The 22029-nt window shown below is 47.9% G+C and overlaps 1 protein-coding gene across 1 annotated transcript in view; it reads right to left on the reverse strand.

The window, feature by feature from the left end:
• Positions 1-343: 343 nt before the first annotated feature.
• The window catches only part of LOC144727254 (uncharacterized), an 80475-nt gene continuing 58789 nt past the window's right edge, over positions 344-22029 (reverse strand). The window contains exon 4 of the mRNA XM_078605946.1: positions 344-3593. Coding sequence (XP_078462072.1) covers positions 3328-3593 — 266 coding nt within the window. The 3' untranslated portion in view covers positions 344-3327. The remainder of the gene's footprint in view (positions 3594-22029) is intronic.

The raw sequence follows: 22029 nt of genomic DNA on the forward strand, positions 1-22029 counted from the left end.
TATTAGGTAAGGCCCACTGAGCTATATATCTATTTTCCAGAAGCGAAGTGGCTCATGGTGTGTAAATTTAGAGCAGCCAAATACTCTACAGGCATGTTTCTAAATCTGGAGGGAAAAATGGGAGGACCCGGAGAAAAAAATCCACACTACCAAGGGGGGAACATGCAAACTCCAAATATACAGGCGTCAGGGTCAGGATCAAACCCATGGCCTCCTGCATACCAGGCGAGGTAATTAACCTCTCGCTGGGCTCACAAGATGTCTGAATCTGGCTTGGGGCAGAGCCAGGGGCAAAGTTAAGTACACAGTGAGGATACAAAGCAATTAGCACAACATTTACCTGTGACTTGACTCGTTTATTGTGCGTACGATCAGTGGCATGGCTCGGATGCAGTGGAAAAAATAACTTCGTTCTGCCTGAGCTGCACTGGGTTGGCCTGGCACGGCGCCCGTATGGTTCGGTTGCGTCGTGGAAAAGAGGTTATAAGTTAGAAGAGCACACCTTTCCAGGCATGTAGAAGTAGGGTGGTTTACATGAATCGTTGAGAAGTTAAATACAAATAATTTCGTCAGTTTTTTTTCTCACAAGCAATGCTTTAAACAAAAACATTTATATTTAATTTTAATATCGCAAGAAAAGTGCGCAATGTCACTGCTGACTGTTTGCGAAGGCAGTGGTCTGGACAAGCTTACAATCCGTCGAGATGTGACACTTCAGATACTCATCAAGGCGAACCTGGCTGCTGTGGCTAGGAAGAATAAATGACTCTTGGAGAAGAAACATGAGCTACAGCATCGCTTGCCGATGTTTTTTTCAGGTAAGTTACCGAATGTTGTTCGGGAATGATGTCCGGCGTTTCGCTCCATGTGCTGGGCAGCTTTGTATTCAGTTCCTGAAGAAGCTTCCAAGCACGTGGTGAGAAATGTCGGACATCTTGAGTCGAGCGAAATGCGGTGCACCACGAAAACACACTGGGGAGTTGTGCAGCACAACCAAAGACAAAGATCCCCCCTATAGCCTTAAGGGACTGTTGGGGCAAGTGCTTTTAACGTGTACTTACTTCGGCCGGCACTGCACACGAGCAAGTGGGGGGGGGGGGGGGGGGGCAGCTCCAGCTTTGTCTTCAGCTTTCCTTCCAAGTGGCGATGTTTACATACACATCACACTAGGAACTCATTTGAGGCTGAGTCGACCTAGCGGAAGCCCGGGATCGATTCAGATAATTAATCGTCACCGGTGTTGGCCGTGAGTGGAATTCGAACTCGGGTCACCGGGTTCGTAGTGCAGCGCGCTAACCGCGACGCCACCGTAGGCAGTATTGGCAACACCGTGGCCAAAGTGTGCATCTGTTTATGCTCAATGCTGTCCGTTGACGGTGATGGCGGCTGTGTGGATGAGATTCTGGCAATCAGCCCCAACGCAAACAAAATCCCCCCGCTTGACTTCCTTTTTGGCCACTTCCACGACGCCATCAATTTAGCCATCGCGAAACGAGGCAATTTAAATGTGAATTGACCGATGCCGAAATAAGTGATGAAGCGAGGACAAACTCTTTCCCGGCTACACGCGGAACCCTGTGCAAGGTACATCGAAGTGGCCGCGTTCTTTAACGTCACGCGACACGCGACTTCACGAACTTCCTTGGACAAGTTTTGTGCAAAATTACAAAAACAAAATATCTCTCTCTGGCCTTGGTTGCCTGTTTTTTTTGTTTGCATCGCATTTTGAATGCAACTGTACGCTGCGCAATAACAGCTCTCTCTTACTCGCTGTAGTTTCAACTCATGCCGGAGTTTGCTAATGAACAAAAAACAAAAAATACCTTCACATACCCTCGGTATGTTTTCTGTTTTTATGCGACTTAAACAATAATAATAATATAATATACCAATCGTGTAATAGTGCAACATAAACTAAGTCAGCATCACCCAATATGATGATTAATTATGTTCGGGATGTGGCCACACAACTTGGGCCTGAGACAAAAGTGGCATAACAGACGTAACAAAAGTGGCATAACGGACGTGAATCACGTAACAGACACAAGAGACATAAGATGCCGACGCGGCACGGGTTAATGAATAGTGCCATCAACTTTTCTCGATCGGCGACGTTCCACATCTGTCTTCCATAACTTTGCCGGAACTCTCCTAAGGTTGAGTAAAATGCCGCTCCGCTCACGAAGCCTCCGCTGTGGGGAGCGGACGGGGAGGGGGGGGAAGGGATTTTTGTGTAACTTGTGAGTCGGGCTTGCAGGCAATTTTTTATTCCATTAGGAGGATGCCAAAAAGTGACCCGACTTGCAGCATTGAGCAGTAAAAACCTGCAGCGTTTGCGATTCTACAGGTGGTCGACATGACCTAGTTTAATACCTCGCCAACGCATGGCCTTTAATATTTAAGTGTAATTCCATTTATGCTATTTCTCTTCGGGTTTTTTTTCCTTTGCTCTCGTGACTGGGAAGCCATTTCTGTGTTTGCGCTGTTGCGTATTTATTGCTGGAGGTTGCTCAGCTCGGACCCTATGTAGTAGATACACGTGTTAACATTTTTTTAAATGAATTGAATTGTAAAGTTGGTTAACATTGTTGTGCAATGAGCAATTGTCGAACGTAACGTTGGTTACAATCGTTTTATTTTTAATTTAAAGAGGGCTTTTAATGTAATTAGCTTGCTCGGTTGGTGAGTGAAGATTCACGCGGCAGTTCAAGTGCCCTCTTGTTGGAGCAGTTGACAGAGACCTACCAAAAAAAAAGCCACAATTCAAACAGTTGACAACGTGATGCGTGTGAATCGACGGTAATCTTGAATGTCACATGATGGACGTCTGAAAAAAAAAGCTGACAATCCAGGCTTTGCGGAAAAGCCAGTAAAATGTTGCCGAAGTTACTATTTCATAGTAAATCTCAATAAAGCTGTGTTGATTACGTTGACGGTCGTCAAAAGAGAATCGCGACACTTAAAAATATAAATTTTCTAAATGTCACACTGAAGATGGTTTCAAGACCGTAGAATCGTCTTTAAACTGAGCGGCTTTGGTTTGAAGACGTGTAGAAGACACAACTGGATATCGCTTCGTGTGACAGTGAATGAACGGGCCCGGGATAACATTGAAGTTAACGACAGCGACGACAATGAAGACTTCTCAAATAGGACAAAGCGATGACTTCAGACGTAGCTGGCCACTGTGCAGGCCCCGTAGACTCAGCCGGAGAGTGCTGGTGCAGCCAAGCTACACTCAAGGTCATTCCTCCCCTCGATGACATCGCCCCCGTGATGGCAACGTGTGGCGAAACGTCGGCCGTTGCCGCTTCGGCGGGACATGCGTCAGACAACGGTCTCCAGGCCCGGGAGCTTGGGCTTGAGGATGCGCGGGGTCACGCCACTGTTGAGGTCCTCCTCGAACTCCAGCAGCTGCCCCATGAAGTTGAGGTTAGGCGAGATGATGGGCCGCTTCCCCTTGACGAACTTGTAGGCGTCCGTCATGGTCATGCGCGTGTGCTTCATGAGGTACGCGATGACGATGGTGGCCGAGCGCGACACGCCGGCCTGGCAGTGCACCAGCAGGCCCTGGCCCCGGCGGTGAGCGTCCTCTGTGTGAGTGTGTGAGGGAGTGCGTGCGTGTGTGTTCATGTGTGAGGGAGTGTGCATGTATGTGAATGTGAGTGTTCGTGTGTGAGTATGTATGTGAGTGTGTGAGGGAGTGCGTGCGTGCGTGTGTGTTCATGTGTGAGGGTGTATATATGTATGTGAATCTTTGCATGTGAGTGGTCATGCATGAGTATGTGAGTGTTCGCGTGTGAGTGCGTGCGTTCGTGTATGAGTGAGTGTGAGTTCATGTGTGTGCGAGATAATTTGTGTGTACGCGAGTTGGTGTGTGTGTGTGTGTGTAAGCGTGTTTACACATATTTGTGTGCATGTGTGGTTAAGCATTGCCATATGTGTGAGCGTTCGTGCAAGCACACGCATGTAATGTGTGTGTGTTAACAGACGTCTTAGTGTGGGCAAGACAACGGGCGGTGTTGGAAAAAATACACAAGAACATGGCACCACATTAGTTTCACGAATCCTCGAATCGAACAACGTAGCATATTAATCATAGCACAATGAAAAAAGACAAGTCACAATCACAATGTACTCGAAAAATAGCGATGATTTAAGTGCATAGATTGCATTTTTGTAAACAATAATATACTAGTTTAGTGGCCTGTCATATGACGGGTTAATAAAAATGTAATTAAATGAAAAAGTCGAATTGAAATTATTTAATTACTAAAAATAACAATCACATTTGGTGTAAATTGCCTTCCATGAAAAACGAAGTTTTTAAAATCGCATGAAAATCCACGTAGTCTACCCAGCATTACACACAGCAGACAGTTTTCAGACGTTAGCAGACCTGTCAACCCATAAGGTTTACCCGCATAGAGGGAAACTGAGTGTTTAGGTCCATACGGCGTACTACCGTTTCAATACGGGCACATTTTTTGTCTATTTGTTTGTGTTTCTCCCTTGTGCTGGCAGTTTGTAGGATGAACGCTGAGATTTATAACAGCACGGAGTGACCCATAAAGTCTGAATTGGGCTGTAATAAGGTAGGCACTGATAAGTACGTGAAACGTCGTGTGAATTTGTATTGTTTTATATAAATATTATTTTATTATTTCCCTTCTACGTGACTTTACCGAAATAGCCAAGAATAAGGTAGGCACTGATAAGGGGTTGACTCAGGTAGACGTTAGGCACAGATCACTAAAACTATGTGTATAATCTTACATCTTTCAAAAGTACGTGATATTGGTAAGATTTTTTTCATATTCGTAAGTTCGGAAACAATGTTACATGTTGTTGTTGTTTATAAATGTATCCTTCACCTCTCATTTATAAATAACCAAACACACTGAACCCAACGCAAGCCCACTTAACTTCCCTCCGCAGTCAATGCGATGTCCACAGTCAACACCGCAATCAGTAATTATTCCCTGATCCGTGCATCCCATGCAAAGGATACAGCATGTATCCAACTCCCGTTGGCTATGTACGGTGCAAAATAAGTCCAACACACACGTACATATGTACATACATCTCTATGCGTTTCAAGCGTGCATCCCTCCACGTTGCACTATTTCTTAGAATCTTTTTGCTGTATATTTTTTTGTCGTCAAGTGTCCGATGATGCGGATCGTAGATAGAGAGGCACCAGTAAACGCACCGTGAAACAGGGCAGCGACTTGCGCACGCACCTCAAGATGCACGTCGTATGCGTAGCGGCGATCGATCGGCCCAAGCCGCTCGTCCCCCCCCCCCGAAAGGCAAACCGGGTTAATTTGCCCGCAAAGCTCGTTTCGACCCTCCGCAATTAACTTAAATTTATCTTGACGACAATACCGCTGGAGAGCTGCATCATCAAACACGTTCTATTAGAAGCGCAGGACACGGAAAGCCTCGGGTGGTTTATTGTCAATAATATAGCTGTGCGAATCGACTTTTCCAGGCCCATCGGTAAATAAACGACATTAACGAGGCTTACGTCTGCCAAGCGGACTCTTTACTCATTACATTTTGTATAATTTTTTAAAAATACATATATTTTTAAAAGATGTCCATTGGGTTATACTTTTGACGTTGTTATCAGCAATTCTCTGATGGTCAATACCAGCTCCATTTATCCTCATGCCTTTAATTCTCAAACCTCATTCTTTATAGAAAATATATTCTCATACTTCTGTTAATTAGCCTTGGTGAGATCACGTCTCCTTGGCAGACTCTTTTCCGATACGTATTGTGTTATTTCCTTCGTGCAATATCAGTGGAGCTGTTCCATCAGCGCAATTGATTTTGGTAATTTATATATACACAGTACTTTTGTTTTTTAAGGCCTTTGTGCTGTACTGAAATAAGATTGTTATGGATCTAATATCCTCTCATTGCTTGTGTAACGATGCCGACACACATCCTTGCCTTACTAAGAGCCGTTATTGTGGACACGAACAGCTATTCCTAGGCCCTCGACTTCAGTTCTTCAGGTTCCAACTTTGTCGACTCTCCAACCCTCTCTTCCCCTTGTGCTTATCCCCTTTTATATTCCTCGAGCCCCCTTTCTGGAAGGTTCGCTCACCCCATTTCCCTCAGCCAATCCACGTCCTCCTCTAACGGTTGTCAACTGTTCCCCCCCACTGACAGTCCACCCTCGTTTCCCGTCTTTTACGTTTGAATTTCTCTCCACCAATGATTTCAATTCTCTGTCCTTAGCCAATCCTTTTTGAGGCCTCCCTGCACCAATCAGAGGCTTTGACACACTTCCTAACTGTCCGTTTGCACGCGTACTATGTCGGGGAAGTGCTCCTTTGTTTTCGGCTTTACACGTGTAAACAAATTGTGTATTAAGATCACGAAGGACTTAATAATTAAGAATAAAGAGGCCAAATAAACAGAGTGGGGAAATAATCAACTAGATTCTCAAAATGCCACGTGAATATCAAATGTCACTCTGCCCTGGCTGTTGTAGATTATTCAAAAGCATTTGATTCAGGGAGAATTGAAGCGGTCTTCCAAAGTATGTTGGTGATGTCCACCTCGAAATCAATGCTGTTTGGTGCTTCGGCTGTGATGATTAACACACATGGCTTGATTTGTATTATTGTGGTTGCGAAATAACAAATGAATTTGCTTTCACACATTTGAAATTGTGGTATTTATTTTGCAAGACTAACCATTGCGAAACCATTCAATAATCCTCCATGTCTTTTCGCAATGCCATCGTATTATTACTCGATGTATTTATTTACGGCTAATTTCATGCATGTATACATTGCACTGGATAACAATTGGCTCTCAATGACCTACTTTTGGCAGTAATGTCACAAGAAGTAGGTCATTTTAGTGACAATTCCATATTCCAGATGAGTATAGAGCCATATAATAACAGCAGCGCTGGGTCTCTTTAACCGGCATTGGGTTTGCAAGCACTAACAATAAACCGCCAAACCTCTTAGGAAGGCCCTCTGCCATCACTGATGTTTGGCGCATCACCTTCATAAACATTGCTGCTGTTAGGCAGCACTGATGACAAAGGCTGGCGGAAGTTATTCTTCGACTCCTCATGAAAAGCCGTGGAATTTTACTTCCTACTGCAGGTATGACAGAGGTCAGTTAGCAAACACCACAAACCGCTCACGAAATACCGGCCTCTTAAATGCACCACACATAATATAAACACATCTCTTTTGTTAGGCAGCACTGGTGACAAAGGCCGGTGGAATTTGTTCTCAGACTCCTAATGAAAAGCTATGGAATTTAACTTCCTACTGCGGATGTTACAGAGGTCAGGTAGCAAACGCCACAAACCGCTCACGAAATACGGGCCTCTTAAATGCACCACGCATAATATAAACACCCCGCGTCTACATGCGTTGGAATTTTATGAACCCCACGTAAAGCGGAACACGCGCACTATTGGGCGGTTGCGAATGTAGGTAATTGTGTCGCGAATGCTTCTGAGGCAGGCTAACGCTGCGGCTGTGTGCTATCTGCGTAATGGCAGCAAGCGCTGAATCTCAGATGAAAACGGCGGCTTGGCTCTTGACATTTACTTTGTTTCTGTTCAGAAAATTATGACCGTAGGTAACGTTCCCCCTTCTCCTCCCTCCCCGTTTAAAAATAACCATATTCAGTGCCAAATGTATTTATAAAATTTCACACATTCAGATTTAACGCTTAAATCGTTTTTTTTTCTTTTTCTAGAAAAAACTAGACTGCAGTTCACTTTTTCTCGGGATGCTTCAACACACTCACTCAATGCATAATTCAAATGGAAAGTGCAGGGAGGAGAAGTTATAAAGACTGGGTAATTTCTCACACTGTCCTCCTGATAGCACGACATATTGATTTTCAAATGTTGTATTTTAAAGAATACAATGACAGATGCATCCTTCCATCGCCAAAAGAACTGCTACCGTGCTACTGCTTTGAGTTTTGAGACTTTTGTCGGGGAAAAACAGCCATTTCTGTGGCAAAGCAAGACACAACATTCGGATAAAACGTGATTTCGAACGAGGGCCCGAGAATGAAACTGAAGATCTCGGTGCTCTTGGTTAAGTTTTAAAACTAGATTTGAAGCTTTCGTGACTGCAAGGAATCATATTCTTAGGTTTTTTCGGTAAAGTCACGTAGGTAAAACATCAAAATTAATGAAAATAAAATAAAATAAAAACAAAAACAAAAATCACGACGTTTCGGAGGCAACACAAGTCTCCGTCATCAGGTGGGACCGTCACAGCCGAATTAGCTTAGAATAGAATAAGTTTTAAAAGACAAATGGACCCGGCGAGAGCGGTATTTATATGGCGATGTCACAATGTATATGAAAGAGCTGCATGTGGTTATTTTAGTTGAAGTAAAGTGAAGTCTTTGGCAACGTTTCAATTGAGTTTTTATTACATTTTATGACTATAGCTGTATGTTCATGGATTACGAAACAATTTTTGGCCAAAATAAATGTTACCCCACACAGTCACCTTGGCGATAGGTACGAAGTCAAGGGAGTCGGGGAGTTGGGGGGTGGGGAGTGGGGGATGATTAAATATTTTCAGGTTATAAATGTTCATAACGTCGGTGATGCTAGATCACAATCAGAAATAATTATCGCATGTCTGACAGATGATGAATGTTGAAATGGTGTAATTTCGAATAAATCTAAGATTGGATATGCTAAATTTTCATGTCAAAATTCTCTACAATTAACTTGTATAGATTGCAATAAAAGCTCTAAACATCCAACTATAGATTCACATTTTAAACGACGTAATAATATTTTAATTGAGCCTACAAGACTTAAATAAATGCCCCAGAGTATTCATTGCCATAAATATTGCTTTTTTAATATCACCCATTATTTTTGTCATTCGCAATTCACAGTCTGTCAATGAAGTTTAAGTTATATCGAATGTTATAAAAAGAGATTTACAGCACAGGTTTTATGAAAAAACTCTGAGCTGATATAAAAAAATACTGCACATGCTTACAGCCAATTTTATTATAATACATTACATGTTTCCATAATTGTATGCGGGTTTGGTTTGTTTTAACACGTAAGCTTTCGCAACCAGTATTATTCATAATCAAGGTTTTTGGGTTCGGTCTGTGTGATTTTGCGTAAATGCGGCTAACATATTTCTGCCCAAAATTCTCTGTATTATGTAGTTTGAATTCACTCATATGCGGCTACGTGGTTGGACGTGGGACAACATTGCACTGTGTGTTCTGTGCCTGCTATTTAGCAGGCCGCTGTCTCGAGCGGCTTCGCTTTGTGCGCCTTTTCTTCGGAACGCATCTACTACTGCCGCGTAAAGTGAAGGCAAACCAGCACTGTAATCAGCACATTCGGTAATTGTGTTATCTTATAGCCCAAGGCCATCACGAAGGCACTGCATTTCACGGACAAGTATAGTCTGCCAGTAGCACGGTTGGCCACGTACGGTGCGAAAGAAGTTAAATACGCTTTCATACAGGGGACGATGCCGCTATTTGGTTATACCCAACTAAGTAATTTGAGAAGTGATTTACAAAAAATGTACCGTGTTGCCAGAACACGTGGCTTCCTACTCTTTTTCGGATCACATCGCGGGATCTGCAAGGTCCTCTGTGAAGCAGACGATAAATATTAATGGTTCATATATATGTTTTAATCTTTGTTCACTTCTTAAATCGTACTGTCAGTGGTAATCGAGAGCAAAAAGGTGCAGCCCTGCAATTGCTTGCTCACGCCACTGCTGGCGGAAGGGGCCTCCGCTAGAGGGAGCTCTGCAGTGAGTGGTATTTGGTCTACTCTTCCACATTAACTTGACGTATTGGAAAGATGTGGGCGCACCCCACACTTCACCTTCCCAAACCACACGCCACGTGCCGATCAAACAACGATGGCATATCTATGTGACATTTTTTTGCTCATAGCAAAGCATTCAAAATAAGAATAGGTTTTACCATTTCTAGCAATAAATAGGTGTGAAGATGTTCAAACACAAAATAGATAGCTTTTCCAAGATAGGTATAGGCCATTCAGTTTCAAAGGCAATGCATATATTATCAGAGCATACTTGTTTGCATGTTTTACCACAAGTGCGTGTGGTTTATGCAGACTTGGTTCCTTGCAAAAGGTGTCTATTTGGTGTTTAAAATATCTTAACACCTGTTTTGTTGTCATAAATTCTAAAACCTATTCTTATTTTTCAAACTATGGCGTATTCCGTTTACACCGTTGGGTAAGATGTAATCGAAGCAGCGACTTCTCAATTGCAAGTCCAGTGTGCGCCCCATGACACCACCGTGGAAGCTCCCGAGAATAATCTTTTGTAACGGTACAACATGCGTTTATACTGCAGTGAATAAAACCGAATTGCGTCAAATTGCAATGCACCATTTGTATCGTGTTTGTAAAAACCACGTACTGAATGCCATCCAATCGTAATACGTGCATGTCCAATAAGGAGCAGGCAAATCTCTTTCGGCATGTTATACCCACAACAAATCCTCCACAAAACTCCAGAGGCCACACTTCAATCGATTGAACGATCAATTCCATTATTTAGAACCTGACGAGACAGCATTAAGATACAATAGCTCAATTTGGTAGCGCGTGCTGGTGGTAGTGGTGGTGGCGCAGATTGGCACGGCAGCGAAGTATTTAGCGCGCCCTGCGGCCCGAGTTCAATTCTCACGCACGGTCAACACGAGTTGACGAATATCTGAATTGGCCCTGGGCCTCCCCGACGTCAACTCAGTCTCAGAATGAGTCCCTGGGGACCGGGGATATTTGTCTTGTCAGGTTGCTTGTCAGGTTTTTCCGAGGGGACGGGGGCCCGACATTTTTTTTTTACAAGGAGCATCATTGCGAGACAATCCATGACATGGCTATTTAAAACCAAATTGCACTCTGCGGTATTGTGCATTCGTAAAGTGAGAACGATAGCTCTAAAGTCACTGAATGTGCAGTTTCACACACACATGCACACAGTGAGATACACACACACACACACTATGAGACAAAGATAAAGACAAAGATCCCCATATAGCCTTAACAGACTGTAGGAGCAAGTGCGGTTAGCGAGAACCTATAAAGGAAGGCACGGCACACGAGGGGGTTGGTGGCCAACACCACGCCTGGCCGCCTTTGTCTTCCTAGCGGCAATGTTTACACATTGCACCGGGTACTCATTTGAGGGTGAGTCGACCTAGAGGAGGCCCTGGACCAGTTCAGATAATCGTCACTGGTGTTTGCCGTGAGCGGGAATCAAACCCGGTGTAACAGGCTAAAATAACCCCTGCCCCGATTAAACCCGGGTATAGTTTGGCCCAGGCCAGAGTATACCCGTGGGGGATAAAGTGTCCTTGGCTAAACTATACCCCCCGGGGGTTTGAACTAGTCTGGGCCAGACCATACCCTCCAAGGCCAGAATATGCGCCATGTGAAAGTTCAAACGAACTTCAATAGATATCTAAAAAGCGTATAAATGGAAGTAAGAATCTCAATTTGATCAATTGAAGCATTTTTAGGGTTAGGGATAGGGTTAGGGTTAGGGATAGGGTTAGGGTTATTATTAAAGTTTTTCTGGTTGAAGCAATCAAAGTCTATGTGAAAACAGTTTTAAATAAAATGTTGTAAAAATGTAGAAATGCATGTGTATATCGCTCAACACTATTACTATCATGGGGGTATGATTTGGCCTAGAGGGGTATAATTTGGCCTAGGCCATAATATACCCCAGAGTATAAATGGGCCTAGGCCATAATATACCCGGGTATAATCTAGCCTAGGCCGTTTTAACCCTGGGTATACTACGGCCTGTTACACCGGGTCGCCAGGTTCAGAGCGCAGCGCGCTAACCACTACACTACCGCTCTCCACACTGTTAGACACATACACACACACGTTGTTTACTGTTTACCCTAAAAATACCCGCTCCTGTACAGATTACACAACCGTAATTACCCCTGCAATGACTGATTATTGAGCGTAGCGACCACCACGTCGCGTTCTTATTTAGTGAGTTTAGCTCGTTAATTGTGTTCACAAAGTCTAGAGGAAATGTGGTATCTTCTGCGAAATGTATCCAACCGCAACAATAACGTAAAGCAATTTACAGCAAACACATTTTCTGATTGCATTTTTTCTGGTATTAGACGAGGATCCTTTCTATATTCGAGGCCATATGGGAAACCTGCTCTCGAGCCAACAGAGCTCTCTACGCTCAGCAGACATAATGCCTCGTGTCAGCAAGTATAAATAACTTGCTGTGAGGCTGTTGTTGCGTCGCTCAAGAGGGCTTGCTCTGCGTCTGCCCGCAATTGTCCGGACCCTGGGTTCGAATCCAGTGCCTCAAGAAAATAAACACGAGGTCAAGGTGAATTCTTTGCTCAAATGGGCATTGCGGCTTTGGTTGCCCTTGGTGCTCATCTCCTGTTTACAGGCCCGAGCTAGCAATCAATACTCCACTTCCCGATGACTCGGGTGAGTTTTAGCTATCGGACGACCGGGTCTGTTGAATTTCCCACAAAGTGGTGCGTTTTTTTATCGACCTGGACCGGTTGATGGGTTGAGTCCACCCGCAACCAGTATGTGAACTCGCAATCAGAAGGTTGCGAGTTCAATTTAATCACTGGCTTTGAGGTTGTTAAAAATAAAAACCAGGTAAAGCCCACTCAGATATACAGCTCTTTGGCAGAAACGACCTGGCCACAAATGATAGCGCAACGGAGTGGCTTATCATGTGGATATTTATACTATTGTGCCAGCTGGGTCACTAGTTGCATAAACTATTCTTAAACAGGTACATGACGATGCCACAATTCATGAACTAAAATAGATTCTTACACTTATACATTATTACGATGCCGGAATCAAGTTGTGTGCGTGAGAACTGATTACATACCACTTCTACAAATCAAGTACAAATGTTACATCTTGATTTGAGGCTTTCGTGACTGTAGGAATCCATACTCTTTGGCTCTTTCGGTAAAGTCACGTAGGTAGAAAAATAAAAGATCACGATGTTTCGATCGCAACATAAGCAATCGTCATCAGGTGAGTTTTTTCTTGCTGTGGTTGTCTCACCTGATGACGACTGCTTGTGTTGCGATCGAAACGTCGTGATCTATTATTTTTCTACCTACGTGACTTTACCGAAAGAATCGAAGAGTATAGAAATGTTAAGGTTATGATGGCTGCTTCAAGGTTCCCCTGAACTGAAAGAATGCTTTTTTTTATCATCGGTAAGCTCCAGGCATAATGTAATGCAATTTGATATTGGTTCCTCTATTTTTAGGATTTGATTGATCGTCTGCATGTGTGCTCAATGGCGGAAATGCCTTTCCTGAATCTTTGCTAGGCCACTGAAACTTCCACGTTCGGTTCATGGCACTATTCCAAAACTGTACAAATAAAACCAGACAATCAAAACGTATATATTGCAAATATTCCTGAATATAATTTAAACTAAGAATATTCTGATGCTGCATTCATTGGCAGTGGTGCTGAAGCACAATGAACATACACAAACTCAACACACGTCAACAACACTGTGGCCTCAGAAAAAAATACGTGACGTTTCAGGCCATGGTCATTGCGTGAAACGTCGCCAATTATATATACTTTAACGATTGTTTGACGAGCGAACTCAGTTTCTCAAATGGAATTGTGACTTTAATCTAAGTCAACGAGCTATACCAAGTCATCATGGGTGAATCAGTGCACATCCCTGGTTTGTATATATGTAATGCGGGCGTAAGCGACCTTCCGGAGGTGACGTCACGGGGGGTGGAGTCATGTGACGTGGGGGGGAAGGTTCGGGGCTTTAAGCGGGTAAACCGGAAGGGGAAGGCAGTCGGGGTGTGAGCGGAAAAGAGTGAGGCCACGCGGGCAAGTGTGGAGAGGGGGGGCGCCGACGGCCATCGGGAGCCAACCCCGAAGATAAGAGGAAGCTGCGGAGTGGTGTGCAGCTGGGGAGGAGACAGCCAGGAGGGCTGCGTGTTAGAGGCAGCGGTGTGGCTGCCAGGAGGAGCTGCGGAGAGAGAGAGAGAGGGGGCTGCTTGTTAGAGGCAGCGGTGTGGCTGCCAGGAGGAGCTGCGGAGAGAGAGAGAGAGAGCAAGAAGCTGTGAGAGCTGCGGAGGGAGAAGAGCAGCAGAGAGTACAGCCAAGGGGGGCTGTGTGAGAGAAACAGCAGCGGAGCTGCTGTTGTGGATCGGGCCGACATTGGAGTCAGCACCGTGGAGAAGCTACAGAGTAAAGACAGCCGTGTGGGTGTACAGCACGAACCGAATAATAAAGGACACTGAGCCAGACATCGTGGTCCAGTCGTTTATTACACTGGTGTCGGAAGTGCAACGGCATGTCGAAACAAGTGAGGAAGAAAGTTAATCCGGCGCCTGCATCGGCTTCTTCGTCCGACGACGACGAACTCCCTCCAACCGCGGATCCTGTTGGGGTGGTGGAGGAGAGCCCGGCTGAGGCGACCACGGGAACGGGAGTGGAGGATGTTGGCGCGGTGGCGGGTCCGTCGACATCATCAGACGCGGATCAACGATGGCAAGCGATGGCGGTACAACTGGAGGCACTTAAGGACGTCCTGGCGCATCTATGCCATCTCGTCGCGCCAGGGACGATGGATGATGCAAGTGGTGCTCCGCGGGCCGCCACGTTGCCTGTCCTGCCGCCGCCATTGCCCACGCGGCAAGAGGCCGCCATTTTGCGCGCTCCGTGGCGCCAAACCGCCATCTTGGCCACGCCGCGGGCCGACGCCATTTTGAATTTGCCATCACAACCACCACCATTGGAAGACGGCGGGAAGAGGAGTCGGAGTCGCCACCTTACAACAGTTAAAGAATTTTCCGTCGGTGGGGACTGGAGCGCGTTCGCCTGCCGCTTCTTGGCGGCGGTACGCACAGCAAGATGGACCGATGCGGAGGCTTTGGAGGTGTTGCCGACTCTCCTGGACGACGAATCTGTCCGATTCTTCCGTTCCATAGCGACCGATAAGAAGGCAACTTTACGTGGTGTTTTTCAAGAAATGGCCGATGCTTATGAGCCACCAGATGATGCGCATCGGCGATTCGCTCAACGACAACGAGCACCAGAGGAGTCGCCCGTGGCGTTCAGGGGTGCGGTGCTGGAGCTGGCCATGGCAGCTTATCCTGAGACGCCACAGGACCTGCTTGAGCCTCTCATATTAGGGAAAATGTTGGAGCTGTCTCGGGATCTAGGGATCCCCATGCCTGTGTGTGGGCATGAGAAGCTAACTTCCCGGATGGCTGCTAAGTGTCTCGATGCGCAATTCAACCTCCGTCGCTGGAAACAAGTGACGGCGTGGACGGGGGGGCCCGTCAAAGAAGGGGAGGCGTTGGGGTGGAACCCTGCGCAGGCCGTCTATGTTCCGGATGACCGGGGCCCTCAACAACTGACGGCCGCCTCCGCTCCATGGACGGGACGCGGCGGGCCGAGACCGCGCGCGGTGCTACCAGAACGGGGCCGTCAGGAGGCGAGGCCTGCGCTTCGGCGCAACGAGGCCGAATGTTTCCGCTGCGGGCGTAGGGGCCACTACGCCAGAGACTGCTGGGCCCGCTTCCCGGCTCCGCCGCAGCAGGAGGCCTCGGCACCGGTCAAGTCGGCTAAAGATCCTCCGAAACAGGCATGTCGGCACGCACCAGACACTCGGCAAGGCTTTCCACCTCACCCACCACCTGTGTTGCGCGATCCTATTGTTGTTGTTAAAGAAAGGCCATCGACGGGGCCTTTTCATTCAGTTACGCAGTGGCGCAAATTGGCACGGAGAGTTGTCGCGGCCGCTACGGGTTCGTCCACTGTACCGGGGTCCATACAAGGTGTGGACGTGCGCATTTTGGTTGACTCGGGGGCGTCTGCGACTATTATATCGGATGTCATTTTCCATCTGTTGGGCATTCCGTCGGGGGCTGTGCGTCCGGTTTATGGGTCGTGCGTCGCTGCGAACGGGGGTAGCATGGGTATCGTGGGTCAGGTGGATGCTAAGATATCTATTGGGGATGTGTCGGCCTCGGGTGTTGTGTTGATATCGAGATCTTTGGCGGTTCCTTGTTTGTTAGGCACCGATTTTTTGGCTAAGATGCCCATTTTGATCAAAATCAATGAGAATTGTATTGAACTGCCGGGGGGCCGTCAAATCTCGTTCCTGCCGTCGCCCTGGGGGCGACCTGCTTCGGCCGTACAAGTGCAGGCGCTGTCCGTCGCATCTGTGGACATCCCACCTGGTACACAGATGCTTATACCCTTGCGGTATCGGAAGCCCCTGCCTGATCGGCTAGGAGCAGTAGGGGTCTTGTTGTCACCGTCCGCCACGATATCAACCGGGTTGGCGTTAGTGGGGGCACAGACCATCGTCCGGCCGGATCAATTACCGTTTTTACAGGTGCTTAATGCGGGGGGAGAAAACGTCCGTGTCCCGGCCGGTACGGTTGTGGCACATGCCACTACGGCGTTTGCGACCCATGATTGTCCACATAGCCGGGGAGTTGTTGCTGGGGTTTCCGAGCCAAGGAGTTCGGATGATCGTTGGGTTGCTCATTTATGTGACGAAAATTCTTCCCTGTCCATGGAGCAACGGGGTGCGCTGCGTAAATTGTTGTTGACATATTCCGATGTGTTCAGCTCCGATGATTTGGATTTGGGCCGCACTTCCTTGCTTTACCATCACATTGAGACGGGCGATGCTGCCCCTATTCGATTAAATTCGCATCGGATGAGTCCTGCGGAGCGAGAACACGTACGGGGGGCAGTGGAAGACATGTTGGCTGCGGACATTATATCGCCATCTAACAGCCCATGGGGCGCTCCAGTCGTTTTGGTTAAGAAGAAGGATGGCAAATTGCGATTTTGTGTTGATTTCCGCAAATTGAATAAGATATCGGTGGCAGATGCGTACCCCCTGCCGCGTATGGATGACTCCCTCGACGCATTGTCGGGGGCTAAGTTCTTTTCCACACTGGACCTCTCTTCGGGATTTTGGCAGCTTCCCCTTGACGAGTCCTCACGGGAGAAAACCGCATTCCGTACGCCGCAGGGGTTATTTCAATTCAACTGTCTCCCGATGGGATTGAATGCGGCCCCTGCTACATTTCAAAGATTGATGGAGCTCGTTTTGACGGGGTTGCAGTGGGAGACATGTCTTATATATTTGGACGATATCATTGTCTTCAGCCGCACATTCGATGAACATTTGACGCGGCTGGAGACAGTGTTCACGAGGATGCGTTCTGCCAAATTGAAATTCAAACCAAAGAAATGTCACCTACTGCAACGGTCCGTCCGCTATTTGGGGCACATCGTGAGCGCTGAGGGAGTGTCCACGGATCCGGAAAAGACGGCGTGCGTCCGGGATTGGCCGACTCCGGCCACCGTGGGGGATGTTCGGCGGTTTTTGGGATTTGCCTCGTATTACCGAAGATTCGTGCCGGGTTTTGCGACGATTGCGAGGCCTTTGCATCTCCTTACGGGTAAAGGACGGAAGTTTGTTTGGGGACAGCCGGAGGAGGCGGCCTTTCGGAGTCTGCGTGATCTATTGGCCACGGCCCCAACATTGGATTATCCCGATTTCGATCACCCATTCATTCTTGATACGGACGCGAGTGACACAGGTATTGGGGCGGTGTTATCACAGTCTAAAGGGGGTGTAGAGCGTGTCGTGGCGTATGGTAGCCGAGTCTTGTCTCCTGCGGAAACCCGCTACTGTGTCACTCGCAGAGAACTATTGGCGGTTGTTTTTTTCCTACGGCAATTTCGACCATACCTCTACGGTCGTTCTTTTATTGTGCGTACGGATCATGCGGCCTTGCAATATGCCCTTAAAATTGACCAGCCATCCGGACAGTTGGCACGTTGGTTGGACACGCTACAGGAATTTTCCTTCCAAATTCAACATCGGAAGGGAGTGCGCCATGCGAACGCTGACGCACTTTCCAGATTACCGCGGCGCGCCCCTTGTAAATGTGAGTCGGGGACGCATAGGTGTTCGCCGATTCCAAACCCCCCTCAGCCGCTCACGTTGGCCGTCGAGAAGTCGGACACTCCGATGGAACCGGGACCGGCTGACGGGGTTTTGAATCTGCCGCGGTCTGTCTGGATCCGGGAACAGATGATGGATGAGTCATTGGTGTCCTTGCGGAAGCGGTCTGCTAAGGACAATGGGAGTCCGAGTACGGCTGTGGGGCCGCAAACCGCTCTCCGAGATGGTCTGCTTATGTGGCGGGAGGGGTTCCAGGAACGTTGGCGCCTGGTGGTACCAACGTCCTTGCGGTTCGAGTTGATTAGAACCCTCCATTGTGACACTCTCTTACATTTAGGGGTGCAGAAGACCTTGTTGACGTTGCAACGTCATTATTTTTGGCACGGCATGGCGACAGATGTCGTAGGGCACGTGCGCGCGTGCCCTGCGTGTGCACAACGTAAGCCGCCGAAACATCCTTACGTGCCGCCTCTCCAGTCGATTCAGGTGTCTCGAGTCAATGAATTGGTGGCGCTGGACATATTGGGACCTTTTCCACCATCGGCGAGGGGTAATAAATATTTGCTGGTAGGGGTTGAGTACCTCTCCCGTTGGCCGATGGCCTGGCCGTTGCCCGATCAGTCGGCCGCGGCCATTACCGACGCCTTTTTGTTTGGGTATATTATGGATAAGGGGGCGCCTGAGAGACTCCTCACGGACCAGGGCAGGAATTTCTCTTCTAAATTATTGGCGGAAGTGTGCGCGGGCCTTGGGACTAAGAAAGTACGGACATCCCCATACCATCCGCAGACGGATGGTATGGTTGAACGGCTGAACAGGACGTTGTCTGCCATGCTTTGCCATACCGTGAGTGAACAACAATCAGATTGGGATCTGCACATCCCCGGGGTGCTTTCGGCATACAGGATGACGCCTCATGCGGCTACAGGATATTCGCCGTTTTACCTTATGTATGGTCGGGAAAACGTGCCGCCGGTGGATGTGCAATTGGGAACTGGGGTGAAGGGACCTCGTAAACCACTTCCTGAATACATTCAGGACACGGTTCGCCGAGTCACGGAGGCGCGGGAGAATGCCCGCGTGGCTACGGCCAAAGCCCAGGCCCGGAACGAGCGATATGCGCGACGGTCTGAGGGGGAGTGCCCTTGGAAGGTTGGGGACCTAGCCTGGCTTCATTGTCCACAGGTACGTCCGGGGACCTCGCCGAAATTGCACAAACCCTGGCATGGTCCCGTACGCCTCATTGCGGTTCCCAACCCACAGTCAGCACGCGTCCAGATTGGGTCTCGTCGCTGGGTTGTGCATACGTCGCGCTTGAAACCATATGTTGCTCCCTTACATGATGCGTCATCCCCCAATGTTGCCTTGCCGGGGTCTGTTGCTGCTGACTCTCCCCTGCCTGCGTCCATTGATCTCGCTAGAGCGCCTGTCGTACCTGTTCCAGACAGGCCGGCCGTGACATTGCGGGGGACGAGGGGCCCTGCTCGGAGGACGCCTGCCAGGTCTGCGGGACCTTCGAGCCCTGCAGCTCTTCCGACCCAGCTGCGGGCACGGTCACAGGACAAGCCCAAGACTAACTCTTTAGGGACACGGGACGTCGGTGGACTTCCGGCTACGACAGGGGGATTACCCCCTGTCATTCCTCGACTTTCATCGCGTTCCCGTTCTGCGAGTGGGCCGCCGACCGTCCGGGACGGGCCGGCGACCCGCACACGTTCCAAATCGCTTACGTTTCGTTGATTGTTGCTGTCTTGTTATTTTTTTCTTACAGTTGTATTTATTGCATGCTTTTGTACGTTCGTTGATGTTAATTGCGTTGTTGTTGTTCTTGTTGTTACATTATATGCTTAGTGTCCTTTAGGGGGGGAAGCTCGGTTCGCCGCATTACGATTTGCTATTAGTCAGCCGAGGTCGGCTGGGATTTTTCTACGGGGGAGGGTGGTGTAATGCGGGCGTAAGCGACCTTCCGGAGGTGACGTCACGGGGGGTGGAGTCATGTGACGTGGGGGGGAAGGTTCGGGGCTTTAAGCGGGTAAACCGGAAGGGGAAGGCAGTCGGGGTGTGAGCGGAAAAGAGTGAGGCCACGCGGGCAAGTGTGGAGAGGGGGGGTGCCGACGGCCATCGGGAGCCAACCCTGAAGATAAGAGGAAGCTGCGGAGTGGTGTGCAGCTGGGGAGGAGACAGCCAGGAGGGCTGCGTGTTAGAGGCAGCGGTGTGGCTGCCAGGAGGAGCTGCGGAGAGAGAGAGAGAGGGGGCTGCTTGTTAGAGGCAGCGGTGTGGCTGCCAGGAGGAGCTGCGGAGAGAGAGAGAGAGAGCAAGAAGCTGTGAGAGCTGCGGAGGGAGAAGAGCAGCAGAGAGTACAGCCAAGGGGGGCTGTGTGAGAGAAACAGCAGCGGAGCTGCTGTTGTGGATCGGGCCGACATTGGAGTCAGCACCGTGGAGAAGCTCCAGAGTAAAGACAGCCGTGTGGGTGTACAGCACGAACCGAATAATAAAGGACACTGAGCCAGACATCGTGGTCCAGTCGTTTATTACATATACACACATACATACGATCGTATGAATACACGTACATGTTTAAATGGCATTCAATTGTTGCTATATGTTTTCATTTGCTACGATTAGCACGCACCTCCAATTAGCAGGGTTGGCTACGTTGCGAAATAAGTTCAACATACACACACACGTACATACTGTAGTTTGATGGATTAGTTTGATGGATAACAGTTTCATATCCCATTGTTTTTCAGGCATCGCGTTTAACGTCCAGTTTGCAACTACAAGTCAACTCGCGCAGCAAATTCATCCCCCCTCTGATGGTTGTTGCCGTTGCCTGTAACTACGGCCAGTGCACGCTGTATTATAGTGTTTGTTTTTAACGCGGTGCCGCTGATGAGGGTGGTGCACTGATGACTTGTGCTTTGCTTCGGTTCGGCACTGACAGCGTATTTGTTCATTTTTTTGTCATGAAATCGTTTTACTGGTTGGAACCCCCTGGTTACACCAGCCCACAGGGGTGTGTGTCCGTCCGTCCGTCGTGCAGGGAGGGGCTGGGTGGGGAGGGGAGGGTGGGGAGGGGCTGGGTGGGGAGGGTGGGGCTGGGTGGGGGGTGGGAGGGGTGGGGCTGTGTGGGGAGGGGCTGGTCACTCCGTGGTGCCCTTATAAAACTCAACATTTAACCTACTCACGCCGGCTTGTGCCCGCCCTCACAGTCGGGCATATTTGCGGAATGCACCACGCCGACGTTGACCCTGGCTATTGACCGAGCAATCCAACGTTCCTACCAGCTCCCTCCGCAGGAATGTGTTAAGAGAGCATGACGAGGTCTCGAGATGGGCCATTTAAGGCTCTGGAGCTAACGTGTGTGATGTCACGTGGTGTGCAAGTCGATGGGTGACTACGCGCCCTCAGTGTTATCCCTAATAGAACGCAGCTTCATTCTATTCGTCGTCACCCCGTCATTTTTAACAACTTTGGTATATTAATAAACGCGCAAACATAATTTAAACTAGCAGAGCGTTGTTATTCTTGGAAGTTTATTGCCAACGGGTTCTTTGTTAATCTGGGAAGACACTAATGGTGCTGTCATAATGTTTTATTCACGCACTGCTTCATGTTTATTTAAATTTGTAGTTATTATTTATCACTTGGAAAACACTGGGCATTATTAGGTCGCTCGTTTATAGGAAATGCAGCACAATGTAAATGAGTTACGTTATTTTACAAATATGCTACGCCACTGCAGAGTTGGAGAATGTCCCACGTTCTCAAATATAAGAATATATATTTTAAAACAACTTTTTTTTAAACACGCTTTAATGAAATGTACTAAAAAGTAAAAAATAATTGTTTCCGTTGAAGTACTTTGCATTATATATGTTTAATATACTGTTGTTGTAACTGACTAAAAATAAAAGCGTGGGGCATAATGTAAGGGACCTTGGGCAATTACAGCCAATGTCAGTTGACCGTGGACAATTAGACCCAAGCCGAAACATAACAT

Source organism: Lampetra planeri, chromosome 25 (genome assembly GCF_965212315.1).
Source record: "Lampetra planeri chromosome 25, kcLamPlan1.2.h2, whole genome shotgun sequence".
NCBI lineage: Eukaryota > Metazoa > Chordata > Hyperoartia > Petromyzontiformes > Petromyzontidae > Lampetra > Lampetra planeri.